The sequence below is a fragment of the Rhea americana genome, unplaced genomic scaffold (assembly GCF_003343005.1).
Source record: "Rhea americana isolate MKP2758 unplaced genomic scaffold, rheAme1 scaffold_462, whole genome shotgun sequence".
NCBI classification, from domain to species: Eukaryota; Metazoa; Chordata; class Aves; order Rheiformes; family Rheidae; genus Rhea; species Rhea americana.
Genome location: NW_028186604.1, coordinates 224,917 through 249,159, shown reverse-complemented (window position 1 = coordinate 249,159; position 24,243 = coordinate 224,917). Strand labels below are relative to the sequence as shown.

At 43.5% G+C, this 24,243-nt stretch overlaps 1 protein-coding gene across 2 annotated transcripts; it reads right to left on the bottom strand.

Moving 5' to 3' along the window:
* Window positions 1-6: 6 nt before the first annotated feature.
* LOC146589369 (uncharacterized) lies at window positions 7-24,226 on the bottom strand. Of its 2 annotated transcripts, XM_085316346.1 has the most exons (11): window positions 23,881-24,226; window positions 23,545-23,778; window positions 19,886-20,013; window positions 14,581-14,838; window positions 13,398-13,501; window positions 13,034-13,271; window positions 10,132-10,207; window positions 8,902-9,155; window positions 7,209-7,592; window positions 3,763-6,707; window positions 7-3,260 (listed from the first exon to the last, which is right to left on the bottom strand). In XM_085316346.1, exons 6-9 carry the CDS (start codon window positions 13,213-13,215, stop codon window positions 7,565-7,567), a joined length of 540 nt encoding a protein of 179 aa, XP_085172472.1. In that variant the 5' UTR covers window positions 13,216-13,271; window positions 13,398-13,501; window positions 14,581-14,838; window positions 19,886-20,013; window positions 23,545-23,778; window positions 23,881-24,226; the 3' UTR covers window positions 7-3,260; window positions 3,763-6,707; window positions 7,209-7,564. The 2 variants fall into 2 exon arrangements, with proteins under 2 accessions (XP_085172472.1, XP_085172473.1); XM_085316347.1 differs by lacking the exon at window positions 19,886-20,013 and having other exon boundaries at window positions 23,545-24,226.
* Window positions 24,227-24,243: the final 17 nt, after the last annotated feature.

Here is a 24,243-nt window from a genome sequence, read left to right as displayed (position 1 = left end):
AAAGCTGGGAGAGAAAATCCTCTTGGTTTATTTGTATTTATTTTCCATAGTATGTACCACGGGTGGAGATTCCTTAACAGAAATCTCTATTACTGTTACTCCTTCAGGTTGGATTCTTTATACTTAAAGCAGTTTATTAATTTCCTATCTTTTCCCCAGTATTGTTATTGTCATGTAAGCTGTCCCAAACTGTTGCTACTAGTAACTTGTATGATGTCTCATCTCCAAAGACGCACAGGTTTGTCATCTTCTCAATAACATGACCACTTGAACGTCATAAAACGTCACGTGGGAAAGCCGCAGGCACTGGGGCACGTCCTCGGAGGTGCAGGCAGAGCTCCTCTGATTCCTCTGCTGCCAGGTTTTGCTCCTGCTGCTTTTCCAGCTATCTGCAGAGAGGGGAGAGTGCAGCAAAACTAAGATCAAAGCCCCCATTCAGGGAGGACTTGGTGACTGCTTTTCTCCCTGCCCTGCATGAAGTTCTGCTTCTGGAAACTCCCGTAACCTCTTGGTTTTCTTGGTGGCAGGAGTTGCAAAACTGTCTTGCTCTGTATCCAGCTTCCCATTTGTTATTCCTTGCGCTGCATGCAGGCATGATGGGGCGACAGTGCCTGGCTGTCTCACTCCTGTTTTCCTGGTCCTTCCCTCTTCGGTCTTGGGGCCAAGGCACTTCAACCCCTGCAACCTCACCGTAAGTCCATGAACGGCTTCTCGTGTGCGTGTGTGTGTGTGTGTGTGTGTGTGTGTATACACACACGCACATGTGTACGTAGGGGTGGCAACTGGGGGTTCAGTTTGGAGGTGCGCCCAGTCAGGTTGTACTCTATTAGATGTTCCCAGCCCCCCTGCTTCTCATCTAGGGTCTGTCCCTGCTTGTTCTTTCCTCTAGCTTGTTTGGGGGGGGGCAGGAGGAGCTTGCAGATGGGTCACCAGGCAGTATCCCTTCCACTGGATTTTCCGTTTCTTCCTGGAAGCTGAAAGGTGCCTTCTGGAGTTCATCCCTTGTTGGCTCCTGACCCACCTGCTTTTAACCGGAGGCTGCGTGTTTTTTATGTGCAGTTCCTCATTTTCTTGGCATCTGGACTGGCCTGCTCTTCCTCTGGGAAGTAGCCTTACGAAGCTGGTGTAACAAAATAAGCTAACAGGGCGTGTAGTTCCTCAGATACAATGAGGATGATGATTGACTGATTGGCATCTGCTGAGCGCTGCCCCTGCCCTTCCCCAGGGATATTTCCCTGGCAGCGTTGGAGATGCTGCGCATCTCCTCTGGCTTTAGGAAGCTGTGCCCCTCCATTAAAGGGAGCTTTCCTGTGGCCTGCAGCCCCTTCCTCATGCTTTTCTGGGAGAAAGAGGGAAATTCGGTGGTGAATTTTCTCCTGCTGCACAGCTAACGCTTTAGACTTGCACAGAAACAAGTTTTTTTTGTTTTTGGTTTTGGTTTTTTTTTTTTTAATCTTCAACAGACCAAAAGCTTTCGAGCAAGTTGCTTGCACACATGGCAAAACTGACTGAGCTTGTAACTGTCAAGCTGGTCAGCCCAGTTTTCGGTGAAGAGGAACTGAAATAATTATTTCCCTTGCCAGAGTAAGGAGGTGCCCACTTCTCCCCAAAGCGGGGGCACAGGGTTGTTCTCATCCTGGGCCCGACTCGCCAAGCGGCCGCCGGGAGCCACGCTGCTTGGAAGCGGATCCCTCCCTCGGCCCCACGAGCCGCGAGGGTAGCGACACACTGGCCTGGTGGCGGACGTAACCTTTCCTTGTGCGTTTGTCGGGGAAGCAGGCAGCGAATATCTTTTCACTTCTTTCCTCCCTCCTCCTCCCCCCTTTTTTTTAAGTTGCTCTCAGTTATCCTACATAGCATTTAAGCCTTACAGTGCGGAGTCCCTTTGCCCAGTTTTTTACTAGAACTGGCACATAGTTAAGGTGTATATGTTTTTCCTTTTCGCAGATAATTTCTCTGTTACAAAATGGAAATTCAAATCTATGGTTTAGCGATTTCAAATTGTACTGCTTTCCCTCTGAGGTAGCTGCAGCAGTCTGTCTGGCAGTAACTTCAGAAACAGGCTCAAAATGACACCCACAAACACGTACTGCTGAATACTGCAGCTGATTGATTGACATTATGATTTGTTCGTTGCATGTATCACAGCCTGAATTCTGAATATCAATGCACGTCTGTTACGGAAACGACAGTGACACATTCTGATCTCCAAAGGACCAGGTGAGACAGACTGGTGTTTATTAGAGTTTAGTTTGGATTCTCACAGGCACCGGCTTACTTACCTTTCAGCAATGAGTATGAAAAGTCAGCATATCCTCATCGTGAGGTAAAGCTGTAAAACATTAGCCCCATTTAATTGCTACCAATTCTCTTGCACATAGTATGGATGTGCTGAAAGTCAGCTGAAATTAAATGCTAAGCAGGACTGGGTTTTAGCATTCCTTTTCGCAGCTGTTAGCACCAAAGCCCCAGCCCAAGCCGTGGCAAAGCAGCTGCAAGTCGCTGCCCTGCTCTGGTGCCGCTCAGGTCAGGGTCTTAAATGTGCCACTGGGACCTTTGCGGAGGTGCTGGGCTAACAGCAAACCAGTCTGCCGGCTGCTCGTGCCTCCCAGCTGCCTTGAGCTTCAGGCAAAGTCCAGGCGCAGCCCGTCGACCAGGAGGGGATGGTTTCACTTTGCGCTGACCCTGCTCGTTGATCGCAGGAAACCAAGCGCTCGGGCTAGCTGGCAGGAGCTGCACACGCCTCTAAAGGAAACACAGCGCCAGCTCCAGCTGCCTAATGCTGGCCTGCGTTAACTACCTACGCACGGTTAATCACTGGGTTTTGCGTGTGTGTGTGTGTGCGTGCTTCAAGGGTGTGTGTAGCTTTGCATACCTGAACCTTGTTTCTGGTTTGAGAAACTGTCAGACCAGAAAAATCTATTAAAAAAAATATTTACGTTGAATCACTTTTTGCTTAATGGGAGTATCCTTTTCTTGAGGCAGCCTCTTTGAGTCAATCTCAACGCCCCCCCCACACACACACTCGCTTGCACTAAAGTTGCTTTGCTACCACGTTGCACCCTGACTTACTTGCACCGGAGCCAAGCAGGCGTCGCTGCCCCAGGGAACCGGAGGGTGAGGAACCACACGCCGCTCTGCCCGCATTACGGAAGCCCTGCGCCAACGGCTGCCCATCTCTGCTGGCTCATTCCTCCGGTGCAAGCCTTCCTTGACTCCTCAACTCGGTAAGTAAGCTTGGAATCTAAACCTGTCTCAACCTTTTAGTTGAGTATTAAAAAAAAAAAAAAGTTACTTTTTCTTTTTTTCCCCCAGTAACTGTTGTACCTGGGGAGCAGTTAGCATGCAGAGAATAAATTGATAATAGTGTACTAGAGGGAGGAAAACTAGACAGAAGTACTTTAAGGGACAATAAATAAATAAATAAGAAGGGCAGAAATGGGAGGAGGAGCATGCTCTTCCAGAGCAAGTCCTTGCTGGGACACTGATGATGGCCTGAATGTCGAGTTCACGCAGCCCACGGGTGGCAACGCAAAGTAAAGAGCAAGCAGCCTCATCTGCACGGCCTCCTCTCTATTGAAGGCGATTTGCTGCAGCCCCTTGGGGAGCTGAGTGGGCAGCGCGGGCAGCTCTTTGCTGGCTGGCGGCACAAGAGCAAGCAGGCAGGAGGMGGCAGGTTCACAGCGCTGCTGGAGACATCCAGCGGACCACAAACCTACAGGGCTCCTTGCCAACTGAGTCTTATGGATGTGCAATATTTACCTGGTTTTGAGGGAAAGCTGGACGACACCAAGGTTGATTGAGTGGACAAAGCCCAYGTGTGGCTGAGGACGAGCAGAAAATCAGTGGAGGTGAATACTCGGGAGTACGTATTTGCTCTGGCTTACGCTTTTGCAGGCATCAGCTTATGGTCAGTGTTGGACATGTGGCGCATGGGTAAATCCAGGTTCTGATGGAGTGCAGCCATTTTTATGCTTGAGCTTCCYTTTCTGCCTATCCATTGCTCTCCCTTTCTAAGTTCAGCTTCTAAGGGTCCAACTTCCACAGTTTAAATAACAAGCGGGTGTCACTTGAAAGCAGCTCTCCGCGTCGAACCAAACCGCAAAGTCTGCGGCCAGTGCGCTCACTGCAACGCACGTGCGCATTCCTCTCTGAATCATTTTTTAACCAAAGCAGCCCAGGCAATCCAAAGAAACAGATTTTGCTTTTCCTGCAAACGTATTCCGAAGCACCTGCATGGATGCAGCAGGTCCCAGGTTCCCTTCCAGGCTCTGTCCATGCTCCCGAGCAGGGCTGCGGTGCCACTAGAGGTCCCCCGCCGTTCGCGGCAGGCGCCAGCTCCAAACCTCGCCAGCATCCGCAGCAGCACCACCAGCTCTGCAGCTCTTGCTGCCTTTAGCCTCTCCCTTCTTAAGGCAAGAAGCTTAAATCAGGAAAATGCTCGCAGCCGCGTGCRTTTGCCAGGGGCTCGCAGGGGTCAGCGGTGTTTGTTCAGTGCGTTTCTTTGCAGACTGGATGGTGAACAACAGCCTGATTATTCAATGTGCAAATGGTGTAAGGACATGGTGGGGGGGCGTGAAAAAAAATGACAAAATGAGGACGTTATTTGGGACAGCGCAGCAAGGACAAGGAGCCACGCTAAAGCAGGTAGTGGCTGCAGGGGAATCACTAGTTACATAGTTAACTGCACCTCCTGCCCTCTTTATGAGGGATAGTGGGAACACAAGCTAACCACAGGTAGTCTATGTCRTGGTATGGTTCTTTGTTTTGTTTTTGTTTTTAATTATTGCAGGCACCCAGAGCAGGATGGCAGATTTGTGGGTGCAGGAGTGGAACGTGCAGGATGTACAAAATAATCCTCCTCAGCGCAAGGGCTCATCCGGAGCAGCCCGTCCGCCTTCAAGCATGGTGCCGCAAGAAAAGCGCAGCCCACACTGACAGCTGCCTCAGCGAAGCGGCGTGATCGGAGGGGGCTTTAAATAGGCAGCCTAGGAGGGATGCTGGGACACCCCAACAAGTTATTGAGGAAAGAGAAGACTGAAAGGGAAGACACGAGACAGTTGTAAAGGGCCATTACAAAGAGGCAGGTGGGTCTCTGTAGCTGAGAAGGAACGTGATTAGGTAAGACAAGACTGCTATCTCGGTCAAAATAGTAACGCAGTCACAGTTTGGAAAAAGAACTGGTGAAACCAGAACCTGAAAGTAGATTCAGCGAGAGAAGGCTGGAGCTGTGCGGGGGAACTTTGCTCAGTAAAGCAAAACCAGTGCTTTAGCCTCTTGTGCACCTGGGCTTCTGAGGGTATCTTGTCACATAACCACTCTTGCTCCCACAGCAGGATATTCACCTCTATTAACTGCCTAAGCCTACATTCTTKGGTTCTTAAAAGGGCCTGTTTGACCCTTTAAATGGGATTAAACACAGAGGTTGCTAATGTAAATTTGAAGACTTCAAGGAAGAAGTCCCTTCTAGTAATATCCCTAATAGTTTTACAAGCCAAAAAGTATTACTTCTGCAAGTAACTCCTGCAGCGTCTCTGCTGCCTGACACCTCTCCCCTCTCCTTCTCCTGCAGATGCCTCCGCACCCCTTCAGCCTGCACTGGCAGCCTCCTCGCAGCGGGAGGCACCGGGAAGGACTGCCCTGCTCCAGAGCAGCGGGGCCTTGCGGGGAGCACCCCGCCATCCAGCTCGCAGCCTTCCTACCACAGGCACTGCAAAATCCACAGTTCCAGGTGAAGCAGTGGTGGTACAGTAAAACAAAAGATGATCTGTTGAACAAAAGCCACCTGAAGTTTCGTTAATCAAAAAACAAGCAGCTGGTCAATGTTAGAGAACACCGGGGGAAATATGTTGTATTTTTACTAAGTCCACAGAGAGCTTCAGCTTCCAGGCAGGCACAAGGCCCACCCTTGCCGGGGACGTGGAAGTGCTGAGGACTGGGGCTGCAGGAGCAATGGTGGCCGTGGGAGCTGCAGCATCCTGCGGCTCAGTGCTGACGGAGCTTATGACAGCCTTGATGGAAAAAAAAACTAGTAGAACCAGCTTAAAAATAGAGAAGCTGTAAGAGTCTGAAGTGTTCTGGCATGTGTCACCCAAGCTAGCTGCCTATTAATACCAACAGGAGCAAAAACCACAAGTTCAGCTAATAACAGCCACATCGCAGAGTACTCAAGCACGTATTCCAGCTCACTCTTGGTACTGGCCATTGCAAACGAGGCACCTGTCGTCTTCTTACCTTAAGTTGCTATTTAATTGTAATCAACATATTCTTACTGATTTATTCCTATGATTAAAGAATTAAAATTTAATTGGTTTGCAGAAGAACTCCGGTTCCAATCTTCTTTTGGGTGTGGGCTCCAACTTGCCTTAGGGCTTCAGGAACAGTGCAAGAAAATAAGGTCTGCCATTAAAACATAGTGTTCTAGAAATCCCAATTCAGTAGTGCAAAGTAATCCACTGAAAACTATTCAGCAATTTTTAGTATTAGTCATCTCTGAAAAGAGGTGACACTGCCAATTAGTGCATTAGCAGATATAATGACTGACATGTCTGTCTACCTCATTCTCCCATCCTCGCGCCCTTCTTCCACACAACGTGCTTGCAACACTGACTGCCAGCACCGAGAACCTAAACCAATTTTTGGTGTTAGTAGCGTGTGTTGACCTTGAATGTCTTGCTCCTTGTGCAGCTTCCTTTCTCTCCACAGACCTGGGGAGGGAAAAAAAAAAAAAAAAAAGGTTTCAGACGGATTTTGCCATTAATTTTTGTATTTGCCCATGAGTTTGCTGCCCTGCTTAAGCAAAGAAAAAAGTGGGTAAGGAATGGTGAAAGGGGATGCACTGACAGGAATTGCCTATTTAACTATCCACTCTCTCCTGGGTACACACGTAAGCATGCAATGCAGGCCTCACTCTAAACCACACAGAGCCCGCAGAGCACTTCTCAACTCAGTTTTTCTGGTGCTCAGACATTTATGGTAATGTTTCCTTTTTTCCCCTTCTGTTTCACATCCTCCCAGGAGCAATCTCCACAACTCTTGGGCCACCTGAAAGACTCTGCTTTTATGGCCTGGGAAGCTTTGACCACAGCCATGTTGCCCTGGGGGAACAAGGGGCGACAACTCCTACCTTTGGTTTTGACAAATACTTTAAGAAGGAAAATACTTCTAAGTCCCTCTAAAAAAGCTGTACAGAATGTCCCGTGTAGTACCTGGATTAAATCCGGGAGGTGCTCTGCCCCGTGCGCAGTCTGCTATGCCTCCAGCGTGTTTGAAGCGACTCGCTCACAATCCCTGTAGCAGCAAAAAGCTTCACTGAGCAGTTGTTTACAATGATTTCACCTTTGTGAGACGTTTTTCCAAATCTGATTTGAAGAAACGGTTGTTCCGTGGTCAGAAGACAGGCGCATTCAGAGCCGAGTAAGCACCCAGGGCTGAGAGGTCTTTTACAAAGATAAAACTTCCGGCTTTGGATATTCTCCACTGAGGTCTCTTTGCAGCTCTCCGGGTGACCACTCACTGGCACCAACAGGAAAAAGCAGTAGCTCTCTTATTATCTGTGTTAGATTCAGAGGGGAGATGCTAAAGCAGCAGGCCTGTGGGGATAAGAAGAGTTAATTTCAGGAGCTCTGAACCACTACGTATTCAAAACATTGAGTATGGCATTTGAAGCTAGTTGAAACTCAGCTTTAAGTTTTTTTTTTCTTTTTCATTATTGCATTTCCAAGAGTGTGTTTAACCTCCTCTCTTCAGAGGAAGTTTTTTTTATATAAAAACTTGACACTAGCTCAATTACATACTATAAATTTTAATCCCAGAGCTGATCTGAAACAGCTGCACACACTAACAAAGTTAGCCGCTTGTAATTTTTTTCAACACATAAATTCTTGAAGCCAGATGGGGAAATACACTTGATTTCCTGGCACAGAGTAGAAGATTCCACATTGCTGGATGTTCTCCACCTCTTTGAGGTACCCATGGTACAGTTTCCTCAAGTGCTTTCTTCAAAACAAACCTGAGCACCTGGGAGCTGAGGCCTCGCTGTCACATGCAGTAAATCAGGATGGATAAATAGGGCTGCCTAATAAGGCTGCCTGCAGCAGAGCTGCAAGCCACCTGGGCTGCAGGGCCCACACACAAGCATGTGAGTCTTGTGGAGCTTTACAGCTTCCATCCTAGCTGTCTCACAACCCCTGCTCCTCCAGGCTCTCCAGTACTTGCTCTGCAGGAGACCAGCTTTCCTGGAGAGAGGATGTGGACCTGCAGTGGGCTCTCCTTGGAAAGCATGCCACAGGACAGACAGCAGCGGCAGGTAGAATGGGTGCATCTGGCTGGTCAAAGCTGTATGGCTGCAGTGATTCCTCCCATTTTACCTATGGGCTGGATACCCAGAGGTATTCAGGGATTTCACGATAATCTGGCCATCAAGTAATTTTTGAACTGCATAGAAGAACTAGGTGCTTCAGAAAGGGGAGCTTCCTAAGCCAGCTGCTGAAGACTTTGATGCTCATCTTTAAATCCTAGAAACCTCTTGGATTTAGACCCCTTATTCAAGGGCAGAAGAGGGCTCCTCTCTACTCTGATTTGTAGTACTGCACCTGCTGCTGAAGAGAAATACCAAATTCCTCTTTCAAGAGGCAAACAAGGATCATCCTCCCTTTCTTCCCAGAGGGGGGCAGCAGTGCAGCCATCACTCCTCCATTTTTCCTCCAGTGTGCAGTAGTTAGAACAGTAATTGTGCAATACATGGGTTCCATTTCCTTGTTATTTGCTAAAATTTTGACCCAATCCTGCTTTTCAGAGTGCTGCTGTACTAACACCAAGGATGAGACCTTTCCAATCTCCAGCAGTATCTGTTTCTAATGGAAGCCTTTTGTGCAGTGATTCACTGCACAAGGCACTCACCTCCACAGATGCAGGTCCCAGCACCGTTTCTGCAGCGGATCAGAAGACCTTTCCACAGCAGATGTATCTTCCTGCTGCATTCCAGAAAAGGCGTGTGTCGGCAGAGCAGGAGCTGTGCACTGAGCACCTCTGGAGAAGAGGACATGGAAGGCCGCATTTGCAGACGTGGCATGTTCAGGATGACTGTAGTGCTGCAGGCAACTCCTCAGCTTGAGCCAGACCAGTGTTATGAGTATAAGCAGAAGTTGGTGACCCTAGAAAGCTTTAGCATTAAAGTGTATAGGTACTTACAATTTCAAAAATCTTCAGGGTTAGTTAGCAGCCAAGCGGGAACACTGAAGAGCACAAATCTGGACTTGGGTATTTAAATCCTCCTGAACCTTTTTGTTCATTTCAACAAAAGCAAATTTCAAGCACACTTTGAGAATATGGCTTTCCAGATTGACAGTAAAACTTGCTAAGTCTATGAGCACCTTTGATGCAAAACAATGAGCTTTCACACTAACTAGAATAGGCTTAATCAAAAAAACATTGTGTAGATCTGCAAGCCTTCAGCTTATTGCAGTAGATTTTCTTCCAGGGGCATCTATACTCTATTGAGCAATGTGAATAAACTGCCATCATGCAATCAATAGGACTTCAATGCATGGAGCTAATGATGACTGAATACATTTAGCAGATAGAAAGGAGAAATCTAGTTTTTCTGCTTGGGCTCACAGTGATCTAATGATTGATTATTATAAAACTCTTTCCAAGCATGAAGAAAACTACTACCTTCCTTCCTCCCAGAATAACTACATTTCTGAAATATTTCCAAACTCCTTAATTTCAGCTTCGAAACAAAGAATATAACTCAATGAAGTAAACGGAGATGAGGATTTTGTTTTTTCTGAACTTGCATCCATCCTAATGTCCTCTAACACCAAATATATTTTCAAAAGAGGAATGTAAATTTGACCTTCCTCTGCTCTGTTATAAACTAACTATAGTCATTACACAACCAATGTGAATTCAGACTGCATGTTTACAAACACTTGCTAACCCAGGAGAAACAGAACTCATCTCTCTAACAGAAGCTAGGAGACTGGCATTCATAGGAGCTCTTAAGTCCAATACTAGAGCAGTGACAGTGGGATATAGCCCTCTGCTACTCCAAAAATCAACAAGATCTTTGCTAATCACATAAATCACTGTGAAACTCAGCAGATAACTCTTCTGCTACAGTAGTACCTGAAATGAACAGAGGCAGTAGATGTCATCATTTGACCTCGCTTCAAAACGAGTATGATGCCCTCCAAACCTTTGGCTGGAAAAGAACAAGGTACTTGTCTCTTTTTGTTCTTCTAAATAATTTATCAGCTTCCAGGTTAATATATTAATCTATCGGATATGAAACTAATGCATCACCCCCTTACAGCTTCTGAACAGAGGCTGTAAGATAGAGAAAATACTACTTGCTTATGAACTCTTTTTCTACAAAAATTCATGCATAGCAGGCCCGCCTGTCTACTGCAGATGCAATTGTCTCTAACCACAAGATTAAAAGTAGTAAATCTCTAGGATAAAGCTATAAATGCTTTTTTTATTTACAGTTTGTAGAAAATCACATACCACGAAAGTTGAGAAGAAAGCATTTGTCTAACACAGACAAGGTCCTTTTGTGTCCTCCATAGCTACTTGAATTTGTATAGAGATTTGGCATGTCTTTAACACAAGGATGATTCACAGCAGCACAATAACACCAACTTCAGACAAATTCTTCTGGCTGATAGTTGTTTGGTTTGGTTTTGTGGCATCTGCATGCTCTGGTATGTGAAAAGATGCCAATTGCCTGATTATTTGAACGCTCTTAGGCTAAAAACTTAAAATCCTTTGTAAAACAGATTTAATTGAAAGCAATTTTGTCCCTTCTGCTTCTGCCTCCTCCTTTCCTTTTTGAAAGGCTCTTAAAGAAGGGGGGGGGGGAAGGCAACTGTGAGAGTGAGCAAGAGAGTGAGTCAAGGAAACACAAGATCTTCTAAACTGCCTCATACAGGAGTTACCTGTTTTTAATTGTTTTAGCCAGAAAATAGTTACAAATCGTGCACCTACTCCTATGTTTGAACACTGTGCAAGGCAGAAAATTAYGCTGCGTTGTAGTCTCAGTGCCCAAGTACCAATGCTCACTGGAGACCCAGCCAGTATTCATTTTCATCAACACAGTAAAGAAAATTAACTGACTCCATTTGCTACTGCCATTAAGCTTGCTGCTGTTACACTAATGCTAACTTAAGTAATCTGTGGCTACAAATCACTCACACTTTTGGTGAAAACTAGTAACACCATTAATGTGTTTTAAAAGTTTGTGAGCTTAAATTTAAAGCAAGCAAAGTACTGTAAGAGAATGTAACTGTAAGTAGCAGAAAGCTTTAATTTGCTCTTCTCCCTGCTTTAGAGTATCAGATGATGAACTTTACATCAGTATGTTAAATCAGTTCCTTTGGTATAATTAACCCGAATTAACACTGAAACTCCTGGGAACAAGATGGTATTAATGTAGGGTTTTTTTTACTTGCTCTTTATCAAGGATGTGATATTACTGTTTGAATTAAGTTTAATTAAAACTTAAGTGAAAATACAGTTTGGTTAATACTACTATGTTTGCTTAGATTGTGGTTCTCAAATATATTTTTAGAGTGGAGACTGACTAAACTATTGCTTTACTGAGGATTAATAAAACAGTTTTTATAAACGCTGTACAACTTTTCATTTGTTTAAGCTAGATACTCATTATCTTTCTAATAATTGTTTTTTAGGAAAATGCATTATAAATATGGTTTGTCAGGATTAAACTTTACTCTCTATCAAAGAATTGGTAAAGGGGTTTATTTTATAACAATAAGTCTTCTCCAGAGAGGCTGTAAAGGTAGTTATCTTCTATTTTCACTAAACTTAAAAGAAAGAAAAGAAAGAAAAAAAGAAAAAACCACTCTAGCACAAAAATTCCTACAGCAAGACTTCTGAGAGATAAGTTAATGAGAAACTTAGAAATKAAGTACATTCACCTGGATCCCAGAAGACTAACAAGTGAATGCAATATTTTGAAAGGTAGTATTTTTGCCTGGGGGAGACTTCTCAGACTTAAAAGAGGGGCAGAGCCTCCATGTCTGCAGCCAGTGAAGCTAATAAAAGTCAGAGTGAAAAAGGGGGATCTTCATGCACTTTTTGTGTGACCTTCACCTAGGGCTGTTCCAGAAATACTGCCTCTTTCTGTAGTAAGGCCAAAGAAGGAGAGAATGGTTGCTCAAAGAGGAAAACAGCACTCCTGGCATTTATTTACTGCACTCATCAGAAGAACAAACCATGGCTTTCAAGCAAGTGTGTAACGCTGTTATTGTGCATAAGCTCTATGCAGTTCTATCTGCATAAAAATGCTCAACTGTTAGACATTAACACAACAGCAAAGTCCTTCTTAAGAAGCTACTTAAGAATCTATTTAAGAGATTATTGTGTAATGTCAACATTATTTGGTTTGCTGGAAGAAAAAAGAAGCAAACCTGAGGAAAAGACAGTAACTTCCTGGTAGGAGCTACTAAAACACCAAGTAAGTTCCAAATCTATAACGTGTCTAGCTGCTGCAATAAACCAGAAATGAAGTAGTCTGTTCAGGTCTCACACCTTTCTCACAGTAACAAACAAGCCTCTCAGAAACCGGGGCAGAACTTCTCCCCAGACTGGCCCAGGCTCCTGCTTCTCCTCTGCTCTCTGCTTCTCCAGCCAAAATACAGCCTTTCACTTGTTTCAACCACGGAGTGAGGGAAGGGGCGAGGGATGGAAGAGATGAAGTCCCTTCTATAGGGACTGAAGCAATCCCAGATGGACACAGCCAGGTACTATAGCCAACATCAGAGACCTGTTTGTTGCTTTGCACTGTTCACATGCACTAGTGAACCACATCTGGCCCAGGAAGCACACAGCATCTCCAAAACAAAGCATTAGTGACCAAGTCCAGCAGTTTTACCTATTCAAACACACAAATGATCCTCTTTGGGCTACCTCCATCCTTTTTAAACCTATAAAATGCTGTCTTCAGAGCCACATGACCTCCACCACACCAAGCTCTTCCAAGCAGCTCCCCTCCTTTGCAGCCTACCTTGAGATCTTCTTTGCAATCTGTCCAGTGCAATCCCTCTTGCACCAAACTCCTGCTTCTAGGTAGAAAAGGTGTAACTTTAGGCACTGGTAGCAGCAGCAGGGTGATCCCAACTCTACAGCACCTGCAGGAACAGTAGGAGCCAGGGTGCTTTGGAAGGCTGTTAGGAAAACTCTCTCCATGTGTGGTGTGCTGGGTTTCCTGCTGTTGATGGGCCAGGGGGCAGCTCTGAAAATGCCTGGTAGGTTACCAGGAAAGGTAGAGGAAGCAAAGCAGAGAGAGAAAAAGGCAGACAATCAGACTCTCACTGTAAACCAGAAATCAAATAGGTTTGCATAATGAAAGTAAAATGAGGTTGGCTCACATTTAACCTTCTAGCTAGTGAGGAGAAGGTGCTGAGACGTTGCTTGGCATGAACGTTGTGTTTTGGTGGGCTGGAGGATGCAATGCAGCTACGTTGGTGTCACCCTGGAAACAACGAGAAAGCCATGCTCCAAGGGCCGCTTTACAAATGGCTGCTAATGGCAATGGGACATCTGGAAACCATGTGAAAACTGCAGATGGTGGAAATGTGGTACGTGGGAAGAATGTGAATTGCTCAGTAAGCCTTTAGAATGGAGATGAAAACTCCTACATGGTAGAGATCTTCCTTGGGTGGCTCAAAAAGGGGTTTATCGTCACATGCAGGATAGAGCTTAAAGTCATGTAGAAAATATCCACATTATTTTTGGACGGGAAGATTGAGTCACCTTCCAATTTTAGGTAAATCTGATCAGCACTCCATGTAACAGAGACACGGAAAGGAACGACATTCCTAGGTCACATAATCCAATCCCATACAGCAAATATGACTATACCATAAAGCCCTGTTAATAATGTAGTTTCATCCTGGATTTCCAATCTATTTCCCTACTGGAGAACTGTCAAAGAAATGTAATTCCTTGCTCACAGTATAAGGAGGCATGTAAGCCAATGTCAGTTGAGGGGTTTTTTGTTTTGTTTTGCCCCAACCTTTCAAATGTTTTCCATTTATGAAGGAGAAAAAACAAATCCTGTAACTTACAGTTACATCATTTTTTAAAGGTTAATTAATTAAAGAAGGTTCTCAGTTTACAGCTGCATTGTTTATAAAGGTTAAAGTCCCCCAAATTATTCTGCTGCAGCTAATTTACTGTGTATACGGCTCATAGTAGGAACTGGGCTATGAGTTCAGGATGTTCTAATCTTCGTCTTGATTTTTTTTTTAATTTGCTTTATTTTTCCTTTATGTTTCGTCTTTTGGTAGAATCTGGACCAAAGACCACTTAAATGGCAGTCTTACTCTGAATTCTGTAATCAGGTGCATTTGARAACTTGCTAGGATTCCCAGGTGAGTGGGAATTAGAAGATATGCACTTGTAACTGATTAGTCTATGTAATGAGGCTAAAGTCCAGTATGTTTTCTGCTGCAGTCCTTATCTTAAAGTTGAGTGACTGTGATAATATCTATCATAGAGAACATAGAGAGCTACAAATCATAGAGAAGGCTAAATGAAACAACTCCTTACCTAGGATGATTGTGGGTCACCAAACATTTGGCTCCTCTTTAAAATGCTGTAGAATAGAATTACTGCTACAAGCCTTTCTGTAAGTATTGCTTCACGTCTCTTGCTATGGCTGGAAGAGGTAAGCAGGGCRGTCCTCTGCTCCTAAGGGTGGTTTGTGGCTTTCCTTCAGCAAGAAGAAATGGATCCTTCCATGATCTCTCTTTAGGTGTTAGGGAGAAGGGACAGCTGAAGTATGACCCACACAGCTCAGCCGRTAACCTTTAAAAGGAATCGGATAAAATGTGTATTATTTTTCTTATAGATATCACTCCTTTACCTCAGTTTACTTCCTGTAGTATCTTCCAGAAAACAACATTTTAAACATGTATACTGAACATTCCAATTAACCGACTGAGGAAGATTTCTGAAGCTCTACTGGCCACTTTTTTGCCCGGTTCCTGAACCACCAATCTTGTAGGAATTGCTCTGTCTTTACTCARTTTTGACAGTTGGCATTTTTTCCTACTGATGATTTGCAAGAGTACATCCTGATGTCTAATTGGAGCCTGAAAACAGAAATAAAATTGGTCACAGGGTTTGTGGTCTATCTCTTCAGAGAGGACAAGAGGAAGYGACTGGGGGAGAAAGTTAACTTGTTAAGAAGGAAGACTTGGCCTCCAAATGAGGCAACATCAGCAGTATGTGAAGAGATCGCTTTTCAGAGACTTCCATTTTATGTTTTAAGAGACAAGGGTGGCTTATGCAGTGACAGTGAATGTGTAGTGTTCAGGACTAGTTTCTGTCAGAGGTTCCTCGAATTCCAAATACCCTCACACAATGGCTTCTTTTCATTATTAATAATAATAAACAAAATATCTGGTGTTTTGAGAGAGAAAGGACTCAAAGGATGGAGAAGAAAGAAGCAGAGGAACAGATGACAGGATTAAAAYGAATATGGAAGTCAGTCCACAGGGTTTTTGGTAAGTTGATTAAAAATAACCCCAAAACAACGCATGGAGACTGCTGTCATTCTAGGCAGGTCTTATTTTGAGACATGTTATTAATTTATCAACAAAGAGATCAATGTGTTATCTACAGACACAGTTGGGGTGAATACGCACCTGGCACAGTACAGTAGTACTCAAACTGTGTTCTGGTAGCGTGACCTGCGTGGCTGGGCTTTACATCTTCAAAGTGGGTTACACAGAGCCTCTACCACTTCTTCTGCCTTAGAACTTAACTGCTGTCAGCTTTGGGGGTGAGGTTCACTTCTGTTCGCAAAAGCCTATGCATCCGATAGTTGCAATCAGATGTTTAGAAGAACCTATTCTCTTAGGCAGTATTTTTGTATGCAAAATATAAATAAAGAGTATTTTAAAAAAATCTAAGAACTGAGCTGCAGGTACTTGTGCTGTTAAGGGATCTGATATTCTTATGTGTGTTTCTTCCCCCCTCCCCCGAACTTCTGGTTAAATATTCATTTTACCTATCAAAAAAAACTTTTCCAAAAACCAGCTGACCAGTTTGCCAAAACGACAAAAGGAAATGAAGACAAAACCAGCAGTTCCACTTTTTCATTTGTAGGCTCACTTCCCTCCTCTCAAGGCTGAGGAGAAGTGTCATTTTTACATATTTAAAGCAGCACATATTCCAATGTACAGATAGAAAGTGTTTTTGATACATATTATCAATGTCAGGCTGTATAAATCCATGAAAAGTTAAATCACAGCAGGAAAGTACAACCCGAATTCTTACTCAATCTTGTCCTAAACCTTGTGACAGAGGTTTTTCAGYGCACAAGTTCAGGCAGCAGCAATTGTGGGCTGATAGCTAGCACACTCTGAGAAACTAACAGGGGTTCTACTGAAATAACATGGAATTGTGGAAACTAGACTCAGAGACTAATGCATCTAGCCATGTGAAAAGCACCAAGAAACTACTGATTGCAGATGCTGTGAACTGTTTTGCTATCCTTGAGATTTCACAAGTRTATCTGTAGCTCATCTGCATTATAATTTCACCTTTCTAGACATTGGAAATAATGCTTGTTTTAACCTTGTGTCTCCGCCTGTCTCAATCTGCAGACTCCTACAGAACATTCCAGGAGAGAGGTAAACTCTGTATATTGGATTTGAGCCTATTGACAAGCCTTGGGGCTCTTTCTAGTTACTTTTCACACAAATTCCTCAGTAGCAGCCCATAGCCATCTAGCAATCTACTACGTAACTATTACTGTCTATTTTTGGAACAGTCAAAAGTTAAGTAAATAACAAATCTTTCAGGATCACTTTTCATCATACAATTGTTCTACTCGGAGAATGAGGACATGTGGAAAATATTTTAACGTTCAAAATAAAATGCCCTTTCAAAACTGCAACTTGAAGGGAGACTGACAATATAATTTGCAGTCAACAAAGCTGCCACAGGCACCAACAAGATTTTTTTGTTGTTCCTTAGAACTAGTTTTATGTGACACAGCTAATAATATGAGAAAGGCTTTCAGCTGGACGATTTGTTCATAGGCAAAGGGACTGTCAAAGAAATTACTCTTTCTCTACAATAAGCTAGGTATGCGCTCCAGATTTTCTCTTTGTATCCACAAGCAATTCTAATTACCCTGAAGCGCAAGGGACTCCAAGTTCTTCCAATGCAACATTAGTAATAGGACAATCTAGCTCCATTTTTGGATGACTTAATCTTTTAGGCGTAAATGTGTATAAAGTATCCATAAATAGATTAAGGCTGGGAAGTAGATGAAGTCTCTTACCACAGAAACTGTGAGGTTTTGGAACAGCCTTCTAGCATCAACATCATATTGTCCATATAACTAGCTCAGTAAGTAACCTTTGTTTTTTCTCACAGAATTTCAGTAAAAAGAATAACCTGGCTTTTTGTTTGAAAGAGTGCAATTAATAATAATGGTTTAAATAGCATGTTCTTTGTCAATTATTGGTCAACTCTTTGAAAGCTGCAATAAAAACAATCCCTTAGTACTTTAAAAAATGAGGGCATTGTGAATTTACTCAGTTTCAGGATTTTTTTGCAGACTATTCCGCAAACTCCTGTAAAGATGACAGTATTTTAGATGGCATRGATAGAACAGCGTTATGCCCAATGGCCAGTAAAAAGTGGTCTATTATGATCTTGTTGCAAAACTTGTTAGCTAGTTAAAAAACTTGTTAGCTAGTTGTGCCTAGCTGCATGCTGGGGTAGGGTTTGTACTTGCTCAGCCAATAGGCCATCTCTGTGCAATGACAGACTTTACTTGGTTGCCCACAATTACGCCTAACAAGTGCCTGTGGTGGCAAGTTTTACTGGGTTGCAAGTGAACACTGAATTTGCATCTATCTAAATCAGATGCTTCAGTCAAAGCGGGAATGTTGAGACAATTTACAAAACTATATTCAACGGGGCTTTCTTCTAAAAACTTTTTCTTAGCTTGCAAACGTGTTTCTTCTCTTTGATGTTACTCACAGTTGTACAATAAATCTTTTGGAAGAATCTTTGGCAGGCTGTTTGGTCCCTACACTATTCAGTGAACTTGAAGGCATTTATAGATTAGAGTATCTTCCTGGGAAATAGATGATGGTGTGGGAGCTTATTTATCTGGAAGAGCGAATTGCATGCCTGTGGTTTTGTGACTGCTTTGTTCCAAAAAGGATGCGCATATAAATAAAGTACGTAACCCATATCCCTTAGTTTTCTTGCAGTGGGAAGCTGACCTGCAGACCYTGAATTTTTTGTATGCTTTGGTCAAGGGAGAAGCAAGCGTAAGTTCACAGAACGAGTTATCTTTACTACTATTATGCCTAAAATTGAGGAATAGATTATGGTGTTTTTTTCCTAATATATGATTTGATCAGTCACTCCAGTCTCTCCAAGCAACCACAATCACCTTCTTTGAAAGCCTCAAAAAGTAAAAATATCTTAGATAAAAATAACATTCCCTCATTCTAACACCATGCAGTTTCTCAGTACATATTTGGCACAACATCTGAGGTTGTATCAACAACCATCAGAAACAAGCTGGTGTAAAACGAGTATCATAAAAATGAACAGTATGTTTAAAGCGTTCTCTTGTCCTGTATCCTCCAAGACCTCTGATATCCGCTCACTGCAGTATATTCTACCATCTGGTAGGACAAAATACTGGGTATTAGAACTTGTCCAGTGATTATCGAGGTCAAAGTTGTTTTTGCAACAAAAAATGTATACATTCTGCTGAGTATTTTGCCAGACCTGATACTAAAAAGCAGCTTATTGGTTCTTTATCAGAAGTAATAAACAGATTCTATAACCTTTCTAATGCACAGTAGGAAAATACATATATAAAACAGCTGCAATATTGAAAAAATATTTTGCAATCTTTTACTGTGAATATGCACATCTACATCAACATAAACAATGCATATGTTATTCTCAAATCTAACGAACTTTGTTTCAAATGATGAGCTTTCCTAAAATCACCCACCTTAAAGAGTATGCTAACACTTAACGATGCTTTCTCTCCCTGGCATACTACCATAAAATGCACTTACTAGCTTGTTTGCTTTGAGATTTGGCATATGCCTTCAGAACATGCCATGTAGAGCGGTAACTCCTTCGCAGAACAAAAAGACAACCTGAGGTCTGTAGACTCAGGTAGATGGTTCAGCTGCACCGCTAGCATTCACACCGCACCGATGATGTACCCAGGACAACCCATTATTTTTCCAGAGGCACCAGATGGCAGCATTTTCCCTCACTCAGAGTGTGATCTCATACTCTCAGGTTTGCTCCCTCCGGGATCATTATCAAGCCTCAAGGCTGTGTAAGCCACAAAGACCTCAGCTGAACTAGACCTTCTCTCTTGCTCTTCTGCTCTTAACACTGTTTTCATTTGTACAGGTAGGGTAATAYTCAGATGGCCTCAATACATCATGAAACTAAGGCTTGCTTGTTGACAGGGCAGATATTAAACTCAGTATGAATTATTAGCACTTAAGCACTTAGGCCCTGTGAATATACCTGCTAGCTCTAAATTTTCCATATGCTCTAAATGTTAAGTACMATACAGCTTACTTGATTTGTGACTACCTGCTCTTTGCCATACAATTGCATGCACAATGTTTTCTGCACAACATGTCTTCTCATTTACAATCAAAATTTGCATGTGTTTTAATTTCTATCAGCATTTTATTCTTCAAATCTTGTAATAATATATTCATTGTACACCAGTTATGTATACTTAGACTTCTAAACTCTGTAGAGGGAGCTTTGTTCTGCACAAATAATCTGAGATGGGGATGGGAACTACCTTACTGGAAAATACAACTTTGCAACGTACATTAGGTGCGGATGCAGTCTAAAGCTTTATGGGATGGGAATTCTCTAGTCACACAGTCCTCTGTTCTCCTCTTTCCTCTCATCCTCACATCTTTGTTCATAAATCCGACCTTGCTTTGTCCGTGCTTTCTATCATAGAAAACGCGAGAAGAAAGCATTATGTTCAACTGTAACAAACGCTATTCACAAATCATACTCCTTTGAACTCTGAACCCACAGCACTGTGATGCAAACATGTATTTACTTGAACTATGTGACTAACATCACCAACTGACAGTAGAAGAAAGGCTATTTATCCARAATGGGGATGGATTGCGGGGCCCCCAAGGGCAAAGGAGGAGTAGCTCTGGCTTTTCCTTTCTTCTACTGTTACTCCATTGGGTTGTTGATGTTCCTATTGTGATTCTAATACTGCCTTAAGAATGCTATGAGCTCAATGGTAGAGTATTTGGAGATTGTTTGTTTATTCTTGACAGGCAGCCAATTATTTTTCTGAACAACATATGTGAAGAGGGATTTTTTTTTTATTTCAGCCAAATTCAACTGGAGTCTCATAGGACAAGGACTAGACATGTAACTTCCTGCAACCTCACCCTTCCTCCTCTTATTTAATACCAAAAATTGCCTATAAACAACCAGGAGAGAGGGAGGAGCGCTTCTCAAGGGAAGTCATAAGAATCCTGTATTATGAAAATGTTAGTCTGCCTAAATTTAGGGAACAGGGCTATTTTATTATAAATCTTTTAATGAAAAAAAGTCTAAAATCCCTTCAAATTTTCTTTTGTTTTCTCATAGTAATTTCTTTTCAGGTTTGGATATGCTGTTCATTGGTGTTAGCTAATATATGTAAACAATATAGGTCTACTTTTGCTGCTCAAGACGTACAAAATAAATGCAGCAGAAGTATGCTGAAATTTCCCTGAAGCTGAGCAGATTTTCACCAGTTAAAGGCAATTGAATTGGATTCTCCTTGCATTTTAATAAAGGAGGCAAAGAATTTTAAATGTATCTTCATAGTTTTTAATGATTAATGCAATCCCTTGTGCACAGTTGCTTTGTGAAGTAGAAAAAAATTAACTGTAAATACTTTCTTTTCTCTAATTATAGCACTGTAATTACTAACTAGCACCTTCTCTGAGAAATACAAGCAGTTATCTGTGATGAGCTTTGTAAGAGGAGAGGAGACAYTGAGAAGGTAAAAGGAGTCTCTGGTATCACTCAATATGGATCGTTACAGCTTGCCATTATTTATTTTGGAACTGTGACAGTTCACCAAAATATAGGGGCTATAAATAGGAATGCAATGAACATTAACTGCACAAGGAGAATAAAGCAATATAATTTGGCATGCAGCAAAACTTACATCTATATGGTGTAGAGCTGTCAATGCAACTCCCATTGCTATTCTGGAGGAATTTTGTGATTTCCCACTAAATTTRCTTCTCCAGACAAAGAGCTGGGAACAGCACCATCTCCGTAAGCTTTCTTACTTGTTATAGATGTCTAGAATAGATTGCTAATCCTTTACATATGAAAGATGCAAGTACTCTCCTACACATAAATTAGAGTGAAGATTTGTTGGTTGGTAATATGTAACTGCTATGTAGTGTATACAGAATATACCTTGCATAGTAAGCAAAATTATTATAAGTACAAGCTGATTAAATTGGCRATTTCCCCCATCCCTGTAGTCCAGGATGAAATTACACCAAAACCAGCCAAATTTTGTCTTGTAGTGGGCACGTCTTTTTTGCTAGTAGGTTGCTATACCATACATAAGGAGAAAGGGAATATAAAGATTCTAGCTGGCAAGGAAACGTGTGTTAATTTCACATGGACTGAGACACAGTCCTTTCTTGTTTTGTGGCACAAAGTCTCCACCAACTTTGAGCCTGGCCCTCACTTAAAGAGAAAAYTGCATCGGTCTGGTATTCGATAGGCTGTAGCTACACAGACACACTTTTTCCTTGAGTTTGCATCTTATTCCATAATGTATACAATGTTATAATGAGTTTCCTGAAAGGACATCTCTTCCCCCCAAAAAATCCACTGTTTCACATTTTGACGATCCTCATTTTCCCTATTCTGTTATGTTTTCCTACTGCCCTAGCTACAGAAAACCTTGTTTTTTTTCACAGCAGACAGTAACAAGTATCTCTGTTAGCGTACTACATGGGGAGGGGTTGGGCAGAAAGTAAGTGGTTGGGAAAGACTGTTAAAATACTGTCCATGCCCCAAAAGTGGGAAAATGTAGGCATTTAGTAAGGAAGGAGAAAACAGAAGAAATGCATGGCATAAGATTTCTTTTTTTTTTTTTTTTTCTTTTTCTTTTTTTTTAAGGTACAGAATTCCAAGTGTCTAAGGGTTTTGGCTACTTATTATAGTATAGTTGTTAAGGCAGTACCATGGACACGTTGTGTATAATTTTGCTTTCCGTGCCTTCTGTTCATTGCACAAGAAATAAGTTCTGCAAAGGTCTAGTGGCCTGCACTCCAACCTAAATTATAGGCCAGGCTGTTCTCCTGAGTTGAGCTAAACTTTACTCCCACCGATAAGCTGAATTTGGAGATGTGTGAAGAAGAAGCCTTCAACAAGTAAAGGCCAGACTGGACTGTGTAGATGTGGAGGCTATTAACTCCTGCTTGCTTATGTTGCTTTTCAGTAGAGCAGAGGGTGGGTTTGTTTCGGAGTTGGCTCCCCCTCTCCCCGCCCTTGCTTGGAATTTTACTTTTGTTTTTAGTGAGTTCAGGTTTTGCCTCCTTAGTGGCTGAATTAGTTAGCTTCACCCTAGAAATCTATGAGTCTGAGGCCTCCTTCTCCACCTATGCAGAAAGGGGGTGATTTCCAATGCTGACTAAACAGTGGTGCAGCAGTGAATAAAAGTACAGGTATATTTACAGGTTTTATGTTAAAGGCCAGGCAAAGGAGGACAGGGTAAATGTCATTTACGCCATTTGTCCTCAAGTACAGCAAAATACCCATTTAATAAGACTCCGTAGCAGAGGCAAGAGGCAATTGCCCATTACTTGCTTGTGATTATTTGCCCATGAAATTCAAGTCAAAGGGATGCTTTGCATATTGTTTATTGCAGCTTTTACCCCTCCAGTAGGATTCTCCAATGCGTTATTTAGCCTTTCCAATAAAGATTTTCAAAATTTTTGCTATGGGAAAAAGTCAACTGCTAGGAGGCAAATGCTTGTTAATAGCTCCTATCTGGAAGAAGTGAGTTTGCAAGTTACTTAAGAAGGGCAGCGGGGTAACTGGTCACACGTGTGCACGCACCTTTGCGCCATCTGAACAGCTGAAGCTTGGCCTAGTGTTGCAATAACCCTGCGCTCTGAGCATAGCGGATACCTCAAGTGAGGTTTTTGCCTAGCAGACAAAAAAGGAGTCCCGAGGTTGTCAGGAAACTTAACCGATCTTGCTGCTTTGTTAGCAAATGAGTAACTATCTTTGTTCTTAAAAGAATGGGATTGCACCAGTAAAATATTTTCTCCTGGTTGGTCAGAATTGAGGTACAGTCCTTTTTACACATATCGCTTGCGRTATTTGGCGGATGGCTTGCTTAAAATGTTTTTCTTTTTGGAGGAGGAGAAGAAAAAAACCACGGGGAAACGCTTCAACCCCAAACCAAGCGAAGCTTCTCACACTCCTGTTTACCTGTGTTTCCTCCTCTTCGCGCCAGCTCTTCTATTCGTTCGCTGGAAACGTTTTTCCTCTTTCCTTTTTCGCGGGACAGCGTTTTAAGCTGCTGAACGCCGGGGCCTGCACCGAGGATTTTGATTTTCCACCGCAGTGAGGCCTGAGGCGGCACGGCGCGGCCGAGGTGGTGGTGGGGAGGGGGATAAAACCGCTTCCAGGGAGGCCGGGGTCTCTCCCCTCGCTGCGGGCTTTCTGTCAGGGAAGAAGCAGAGACCAGCCCCGAGYGATTAAAGAGCAGAATTTCACGCGCACACACGGGCGAAGTTAAAGGGCGGGGGGCGGCCGGCGCGTTACCCGCTCGCCGGCGGCGGCGGCCCTGAGGGGCGGGCGGCCCCCCCCTCAGCCGCCATTTCAGCTGAGGCGGGAGCGCGGCGGCCGCCGCCGCTGGGCGGGAGGAGGAGGAGGAGCGCAGGGAAGCACGGACGGAAGGAAGGAGGGAGGGAGGGAAAGACGGAGGGAGAGGGAGGAGGAGGCAGCGCTGGCAGCCGGGCAGGGAGGGGGCACTCGGCACCGCGGCGGAGGAGGAGGAGGAGGACTAAGATGGCCACCAGCCGCCGCGGGGAGCGGCGCCGCTGCCCGCACCCCGCCTCGCGCGACCCCCTCGGCCCGGCCCGGCCTTGATGGGGCCGCGGCGACCCCGGCGCCCGGACGCTGCAG

Bases quoted from the DNA above. Each gene is read 5' to 3' on its own strand.
- LOC146589369 (XM_085316347.1), bottom strand. From the start codon at position 13,215: ATGGAGAGAGTTTTCCTAACAGCCTTCCAAAGCACCCTGGCTCCTACT. The intron at 9,156-10,131 runs GTACTACTGTAG...AAAGCTTTCTAG, and splicing joins ACTGCCTCTGTTCATTTCAG to GGTCACCAACTTCTGCTTAT. The intron at 7,593-8,901 runs GTGAGTGCCTTG...TTATCCCCACAG, and splicing joins TGGGACCTGCATCTGTGGAG to GCCTGCTGCTTTAGCATCTC.